General features: G+C 36.8%; 1 protein-coding gene across 1 annotated transcript; it reads right to left on the bottom strand.

Moving 5' to 3' along the window:
* Window positions 1-647: 647 nt before the first annotated feature.
* LOC146471901 (ruvB-like 1) lies at window positions 648-8,516 on the bottom strand. Its single transcript, XM_085120464.1, has 15 exons — window positions 8,269-8,516; window positions 7,090-7,176; window positions 6,411-6,543; window positions 5,943-5,983; window positions 5,571-5,613; window positions 5,314-5,381; window positions 4,630-4,719; window positions 3,884-4,033; window positions 3,126-3,189; window positions 2,991-3,016; window positions 2,833-2,898; window positions 2,187-2,293; window positions 1,173-1,364; window positions 902-951; window positions 648-788 (listed from the first exon to the last, which is right to left on the bottom strand). Exons 1-15 carry the CDS (start codon window positions 8,407-8,409, stop codon window positions 679-681), a joined length of 1,368 nt encoding a protein of 455 aa, XP_084976590.1. The 5' UTR covers window positions 8,410-8,516; the 3' UTR covers window positions 648-678.
* Window positions 8,517-8,520: the final 4 nt, after the last annotated feature.

Genomic DNA, 8,520 nt, shown 5'->3' with positions numbered 1-8,520 from the left:
AACTGGACCCATGTGTTAACATTATGATTAACCATTAGCTCCCTCTTAATAACTGAAAAATCCTTCATATGTTAAGTGGCCAGCATATTGAAAAGCACATGTTTAGCATCGCCTACCATTGTAAGCTTTATCCGCCTCTAATGCAGCGCAACTGAGATCTCTGCGCGCCTCTAACTGGGCAAGACAAAAAGTACAAAAACTAACTTGGCACTGACGACCAGACGAGGGAATTAACACAAAATTGCAGCTGAAGATAGGGCTCATACAAGCCGTTGTCAAAGCGCTAAAAACCACAACTTTATTACGAAAAGGCCGCACTATCCATAAAATACGAACGGGTGATACTGTAGCAGTTTAAATATTATCACACTTTCAAAACTAAAGTTATTGAACACCTAACTAAAAATAACAACGTAAGGAAGCAAGCTCCACTCTAAACTTCAGAGCACCGTCAGTACCTTCATTCCACCACTGATGAATCGCCATTCAAAAATGGGAATTACACGAGATTCTACCGCGGGATTCGCATGCATTACACGTGACCATTTTTGGGCCTTTTTTACAGTTATATCGCGTGCATGAGTAATTGTTCCTTTGAACCCCTGGCGATAGAAACAGAGAATGTTCGCAGTAAAGTAATTTTCCCATTTATTGTCGTGCAATTATAGCTAAGCGGCGTCATTTCATGTATTTGTCTTCCTGCTCGGCCAGAAGTTTCGCCGATGACTTGGCGTCGTAAAATAGCTCGTTGATTTCCTCGACATCTTGTCTGTTAATACTCTCGCGGCCTGAGTATAAAGTAAAGGAAGAGTTTAAGCGGTGCAACATGACTGAATTGCTGCATGAAGACTCAAATGTTCAAGGAAACAAAAGAGGAAAGAAATGAGCATCGTACACTCACCATTGATACGTGCGAGGAGATTTGAAGGCGTCAACAACTGAACCGCGTATCTAACGAGTAACAAAACAATCGTAGCATTTAAACGTGAGACAAGAAAACTCGTTACTAGTTGTCTTCGAGTGTTCTTCAGGGCGGTAGAATTTAGACACAACCCCGACAAGCTGCTTGGAATATCGCCGAGAAAAACGAACCGGACAAGTCACGCGGCGGATTAACAGTTACTTTCCAGTTAAGCACATTCACGCCACTCTCAATATATGTATACACTTACCTGAGAGTAGTTTTTGTGCCAATTTCTCCCAAAAGATTCAGCGACTCATCATCTGTTTGGATGTTCTCTGTCTGCGCCCGGATGCGGAGAATCTGCACCATTTCGTCTTGTGAGTAGGGTAGTGTGCGTATGATCATGAGTCGGTCTAACAGATCCAGGGGGATTCCGTGGGGGGCGTTTATCTCTGTACCCCTGAAGGATAATAGGACAAGTTTGTTGCGTTTGACGTAGAAAGAACGCACTCCTAATACAGATTGGAGTCGAGATTGTATGGGACAACGTTGATTGAATGAATGGATCTTAGGGATGCGTATCTGGCATCCCCTGCAGATTTTACAGGGGTGGATGACATCATCACCAACTTGGCAAAGGAGAGAGAGCCTGGTGACATCGAACGCACTCCCTCATCATTGATTATTACTAGTATTAACAATTCTTTCTACGAGCTTACCAAAGAGTCATTTCACTACAGAGAGAGAAAAAAGAAAAATCCCACGAGTCTCCTGTAGCTCAGTGGTAGAGCATCCGAACTAGTAATCAGAAGGTCTTAGGTTCGACTCCTGATAGGAATATTTCACGCCTTTACTTTCTGTATAAATTATCTTTTCTGTTACATTTTTCACTTGATAATGGTGCCAAGATGACAACGAAACTACGTTCCGTTTTTTCGCTAATTTTTATAGTCAACTGTATTTCTAAATTTAATCTTATTAACATATTCCATCATATTTATTCCATCGTGCATATGCCACACATTGACATTCCAATCCTAGCAATACGCAGGATGTTTGTCCCTTGAACCTAGTTTAATGGCCTTAGCTCCCCCGAGTCTCCTGTAGCTCAGTGGTAGAGCATCCGAACTAGTAATCGGAAGGTCTTAGGTTCGACTCCTAATAGGAGCGCTCGGATATTTTTCCGAGTATGCCTGTGTCACTTACTGATTAATACATCATTCTCAAGTAAAATCATGTGGGCCCAAGCACAATTTACAAATCACGAGCAAAATGGCCTTACCTTATGGTACAGTTTCCTCGGTTTGTTGCAAATATAACAATAGGAGAAATGGTTGACTCCAGAGCTCGGTGTAAGTACGTGAAACACTCAATGTCCAACATGTGAACCTACAGGAAACATTGAAGTAAATCATTACTGCAAGCTAGCGAATGGCAAACAATGCAAACCTAACCAACCTTGCACAGCCAACAGACTGGGTGAGAAAAACATTGAAAAGAACTGTTTTAAAACTTCTTGGATTTCTTGCGACAGAAAATCTGCTTACTCACACTGCCTGTACAAAACTTGTTTCATGTGGAAAAGTTACTGCACACTGGCAATGCAACATTTTCTAGAAATTACACCCCATGTGCAACTGACTTACTGTAAACAAGCAATGCCAATTATTATTTGCCAAACAAAGATCTCTTGGCTGTTGAAACAAAGAGTTGTAATACATGTACATAAACTGTGTTAACGGTCAAACATTAAAGATAACAAAAATAAGATTACTTTGTGAACATACATGGGTATCTTCCCTTATAGGCGAATGTTCCAACAAATCAATCAATTATTTGTTAATCCACATTCAACTGATGAGCTAAAAGCTAGTTCAAAATATGTACATGCTAAGATACAAAATACTTAGCATGTCTAAACGACTCACCTCATCAACAAACAACACCCCAGGGACAAGCTCAGCCACTCCTTGATCAATATATTTGTTAACCACCTGAAGAAAATTAGTGCCATATTGATTAGTGAACATTTTACCCAAAAAAAAAATTATATCAGTCATCATGAATTTTGGTAACTTTTACTTACCTTATTTATCTCTTTTCTTAGTTTGTCTGAAAACGTAATTTTAAAAAAAATCAATACTCACATTTAGTTTTATTACAACTCACTGTAATCAACAAAAAGGTAAGTAACAGCTGTAAAGGTTCTGTCCGATTGTACCTGTGATTTCTGTCTTCTTTGGCTTCATTAGTTGTCCCATCATGGAAAGAATGTCCTGGCCTCCCTGAAATGATCAATGCAAAAACTATTCAGTGATTTAAATTTAAATCTTATTGGGATGAACAACGTAAAAAGAAAAAGGAAAAAAGAAAAACTGCACATAGGGTTGTTTCAGAGTAGCCCCTTGGCTTTTGTAAAGTGATTTTTGATTTTGTAAAGTGTTGTAATATTTAAAAGATGAACATTAACAATAAGATAAGATAGATAACTTTATTATATCACATTCAGGATATCTCTAATAAAAACAATCACCTGGTAAGAAATAAAAAATATATCAGTGCAAGCTAAGAAGATCTATAAGCTATAAAAAAACAAGAAAGTAATAGAATTAAAACAAGATATTTTGCCGCATGGCAACATCACGATTAGACAATAAGTAATTTATTATACATGTTCACTTTTATCCCTAATTTTATTAAAAGTTTGTTCCGACAGTTTCCAGAATCCATTAGGTCAATCAGGCTTAGATAATAATAAGAAGAACTGGTCTGCCTTGATTAGCTCTGATCTACTTGCTGCCCAGTCATTCTATAGTTACTTCGTAGTTAAGAAATTTGCTGAATAAATAAGGCTAACTCCTTTATCGCACTTGTAAATAGCCAACTGGTTCGCCTCCCACAAATTGGGATTCTTAATTTATTACATTCATTTGCAATAATTGTTTTTCACGTTGTTTTGTCTTTCCTTCTTCAACACACCTGTGGTCTTGCATTTGCTACATCCAGATCATGAAGAGTCACATCTTGAACAATTTCTTTCTTCTTGTGAACATCACCTTTGGGGAGCGGAACATACTCCTCAGCCTCCAGATCAAATTCTGTGGCAAACGTGTCTGATCTGCCTTGTCGCTGGTTTTAAAGAGAAATTAGAGAAATACAACAGAAAATTAAATTACTATAATTTTAAAACATATCAGATTGATTAATGATTACATGTAGCTAACCGGATTTCTTATAAAACTTACACCCACACATGTAAGTTTCTCACCAGGATTAAGCATCACGGTAAAAATACATATGATGACCCTTAATATCTGGAAATTTGAAACAAGCACAAACTTCCCCCATTCACAGGCAACATATCCAATGAGGTAAGGTGATGTTAAGTATAGTTTGTAGGTTGTTCATAATCAGCTACCTAACATGTACAGCAGTTTAATGAAGTTGAAAAAGAAAACAAGAAATTTGAGATAAATACTCAACAACTCTTCAAACATTAATATTGGAAAAAAACAGATTGAATACTTAGGGCATCTTCAGGAAAATTAAGTTTCCAAACACAAGTCGGCACTGATAGCCATTTTAATTTGTAGAGGTCAAGTGCACCAACTTGCATTGCAATTTTCTTTGTAACTCACAGAGAGTTCTGGATTGGCCACTACATTGTCTTCGTCTTTGTGTAATGTCAGTTAAAATACAGTTTAAATCGTGAGTATGAATCAAACCTTGACTGCCCCACTGTTCGCCTCGATGTAGATCACATCACCAACTTCAACTTTTTCTTTTTGAAGACTTTCATATATTGAAGGATCCAGCTACAAGCAATGAAACAAAAACAGGAATGATATTCACTACAGCTGTAAATAGTGATCCAGAAAATAACACAGATCAATAAAAGGATTAACAACAAATAAGAATACACCATGGAGTTGACAGACTGAATCTTTCTTTGGCTTTAGTCCATCTATATCAGGTAGTTTCAATAACTTGCCTAAACAGGTTGTACAATTGTTCAGTAACTTTATTTAGAAACAGACTGAAGACTTGCATGAACATTAACTAAAATTGAAATACATTTCAAATTTTTTAAATTATTCTTAGAAATTTTTAGGGGAAAATTTCTTCGCATAGGAGTTACCTCACGATTTCCCCTTTCAGGTGTTTTTTGACTATTATCTGTATTTCCTGAATAATAATAATAATAATAATAATAATAATAATAATAATAATAATAATAATAATAATAATAATAATAATAATAATAATAATAATAATAATAATAATAGACAATATTTAATGAGGGTAACACCAGAAAAGCTAACACAATGGTTAATTAGGGTGGCCCTCGAAATGAGCAAGAAACATGTCCAGTAACATACTACATTTTGCAGACAGCAAAATAAGTTTACCTTGAGTTGCTTGGTTCCTTTTGCTGTTTTTAAACCAATCACCACATGACTGACAGTCTTACCATACCCTGGGAAATAAAATATATCATTACCACATGTGTGCATGTTTGTACGTGTAAAGAAACACATCACACCTGCACTCTTTATTAACCGTTGTGGGATCTGTGCTGTACACCATGACATGTACAACAATACAGTGTATGCAGCAGAGAAGTTTACTTAATATGCATTGAAAAGCAACACAACATCTATCCTACCTCCCATTGGATTCTCTGTTTCGCATGGTGTCAGTTCTGTTACCTGTCAGAATTAGGTTCATGTACATGAAAGGTTAATTAATGAAGATACATTTGTATCTGTATAAAATGGGTAAACCAAAATTTGTAGCATTTAGAAATAAAACACAAAAGGGAACATCATGGTTAATGGTAATCTAGAGCTGACCAAACAATTATTCACCGTAAGTGAAAATGTTTGTGCAAAATTGAATTTTAAACAATGATCAACAAATGTATGCTTTGGACAGTATGTTTTTGTTTTTCAATTCACATTTTTCTAAATCAAAATATAAAATATCAAAATTTTACAAAAGGTATATGAAATTGCAGCCCATGGGCGGTAACACATACCTCTCCTTCATAAACTTCTTTTGTTTCCTTGATTCTCAGTCCTACATGTAAAACAGAAACAAATGAAATGCTCTGCTTGTACGTTTGGTCTTATCAAGAGAGTTGATAACTAAAGGTAATTTGGCCTCCATAAAAATGGCTTAATTATCTTATCAACTCCATTGATAAATCCAAACTTTAGTTTCCACTCCCCACAGGCGCAGCATCACAGTTTCTTTAGAAATTAACCCCCTACTCTACATGTAGTTCACCCAACAATGAAAAATAATAACATGATTGCAATCCAGGTACTTGCAAGAGCTTGCATGTGGACTCACATACAAGTTGAAAACTCTGATCAACCGTTGTTAAGCCCACATGCAGCCTTCAACTAATTTACCAGCCAAACTGCATCTCCAAGTGCAGCCTCCTTCATACCCACTCCTCACTTAAATTATACCATGTCATTCCTAGTATCAAAATTCTTACCAATGGCTCTTCTGAAATTCTCCATTAAAACTTCTGTTTTCTTGATTTCTGATGAGTAAACCTCACTGCCAACCATTGGACAGAATGGCACCTTTGGTCCCAGATCCTGAGCAACAGCAAGAGCCAGAGCAGTCTGCAGTATACAGGAAGGATGTTATGGTGCAATAATATATCGGTTTTGTCACCTGTTGTTCAACAAATTTTCTACACCCCCTTGCTTGATTTTTTTTGGGTTACCACTCCAATTCTTTTTATCTACACACTTTCCTTTAAACTATAACATTTCAGACCTCATCTAAATTGGAATTTTTGAGCGACCTTCTGCAGGAGCCAGGGTGCAAGCTATGGAAATTTATGGAACTCAACATTCATATTCTGTAATGATTTTTTTTTACTACTTGTTAGGCGTTTCCTGTCTACATGTAAGTAATCTCATTGCCTAATACTTTGAATTTTTTATCATAATTTAAAATACAGTGTAAATTTCTGCACAAATGTAATAAATCCTAGTAGTATAGAGGTTTTACTCTTCATCGCATTTTTTTCAAATTGTACAATTTGTGACAAAACATACATTAAACAGCAAATTATGCAATAACATGAAATCTGCATAATATCAAAGGCCCTTGCTATAAAAATAAATTTGTGTGTAAATACTAAAAGGTTCTTGTTACTGTACCTTGCCAGTTCCTGGCGGCCCAGCCAGTAGGATTGCCCTTCCAGCCATCTTTTTTGACTTGATCAATTCTACAACAACTCCTGCTGCCTGATAAAAGGAAACAAAGTTTCTATATGTACATCTGTATGGCTATATTCAAAAGGACTTGTTATCTAACGGATCTTTGTGTCAGAGATTTGGAGGCTTATCATCATCATTATCATTATTACAGAACATCCATGACCAAAATGTCAGCATCTACTCATTCCTCCTTAGATCAAAACAAGGACAAGACAATTTACATGCATTTAATTTTTAGGAAAACTGAATCTCATAACTTTTGATGCTCAAGAATCATCTCAGATTATACTTACTACTATTTTGTTATGAAGGGGGAGTTTCATTTAAGGTCATTTATACATTCTAATCATAAAATGTATAAATGTCATCTCCATGCATATATTCAGTGAAGTTCATTTGGTCAAGCCATAATGTCCAGTCTGCAGAGCACAGCACCAGAGTATCATTCACATGTTTTGTGTGTATGCCAAAATTTCCGAAATTCATACCAAATTTAGTGTACTGAATTATAGTTCCACTCTGACCTACGTATGATTATACTTAAAGAAAAGAAAGTATAGTCTGGGTGGCATTTTATGTTGGGTACGCCAAAGATCTTGGGCATGGGTTTTGAAACCTGCTGGCGTACTGGCATACAATTGTACTCTTTGCACTATACTGGCATGCCATAGTCAGCATTCATATGACTTATTTTGGCTTATAATGGCATGGAAATTAGGGACCTTGGCGAATCTTTGGTGTGAGACATACATGGAATGCACCCTGGGGTAAAGTCCTACATAAATGTTAAATTATGAAGAATGGAAATTCAAAATGGTGACAACGGACAATACGGAAGAAGTAGTATGACTCAGACGACATTTTCGCTCTATTTCTTAAGGATTTAAAAACATGCAAACATTCAGGCAGGGACTCAGAATCTCCAGGTGAGATTTTATACTGAAGTGCAGCAACCTGCATTCTTCAGATCAGTGCACGTGGATAACTTCGAACATCATACAGCTCAGCTGTACATGCAGTGCACGCCAGTAAAAAAATATATGCTTTGTTCCAATCTTAAGCACGTTAGGTTCTCTGCATGTATAAAAGCTAAAGTATAAAAATAAGGAACACACAAACCTCTCGAGCCGTTTCCTGGCCCACGAGGCCCGATCCCATGGCAAGAGCTTCGCCAGTTTCATCCAAACCAAGACCCTTTATATGGCTGTGAGCAGCTATCCGCTGTGTTTTAGTGGTGCTCTTTACCTCCTCGATCTTCATTTTTCGATTTCTAAATCGCAAATACGGTTATCGAGAAAAAATAACCGCGTACTTTGCAGAAAAAGCGACTTGACAACTGAACTGAAGCTCTGGCCGGGCCACTAAGCACTG

Source organism: Pavona decussata, unplaced genomic scaffold (genome assembly GCF_977016875.1).
Source record: "Pavona decussata unplaced genomic scaffold, jaPavDecu1.1 SCAFFOLD_102, whole genome shotgun sequence".
Classification (NCBI taxonomy): domain Eukaryota; kingdom Metazoa; phylum Cnidaria; class Anthozoa; order Scleractinia; family Agariciidae; genus Pavona; species Pavona decussata.
This window is presented reverse-complemented; position numbering and strand designations above follow the sequence as displayed.

What these genes read in the sequence shown, in the direction of transcription:
- LOC146471901 (XM_085120464.1), bottom strand. Translation starts at nt 8,409, where the DNA reads ATGAAGATCGAGGAGGTAAAGAGCACCACTAAAACACAGCGGATAGCT. An exon ending in AAGGAACCAAGCAACTCAAG is followed by an intron (nt 4,720 to 5,313) that starts GTAAACTTATTT and finishes CATTGCTTGTAG; the next exon opens with CTGGATCCTTCAATATATGA. An exon ending in TAAGAAAAGAGATAAATAAG is followed by an intron (nt 2,899 to 2,990) that starts GTAAGTAAAAGT and finishes AATTTTCTTCAG; the next exon opens with GTGGTTAACAAATATATTGA.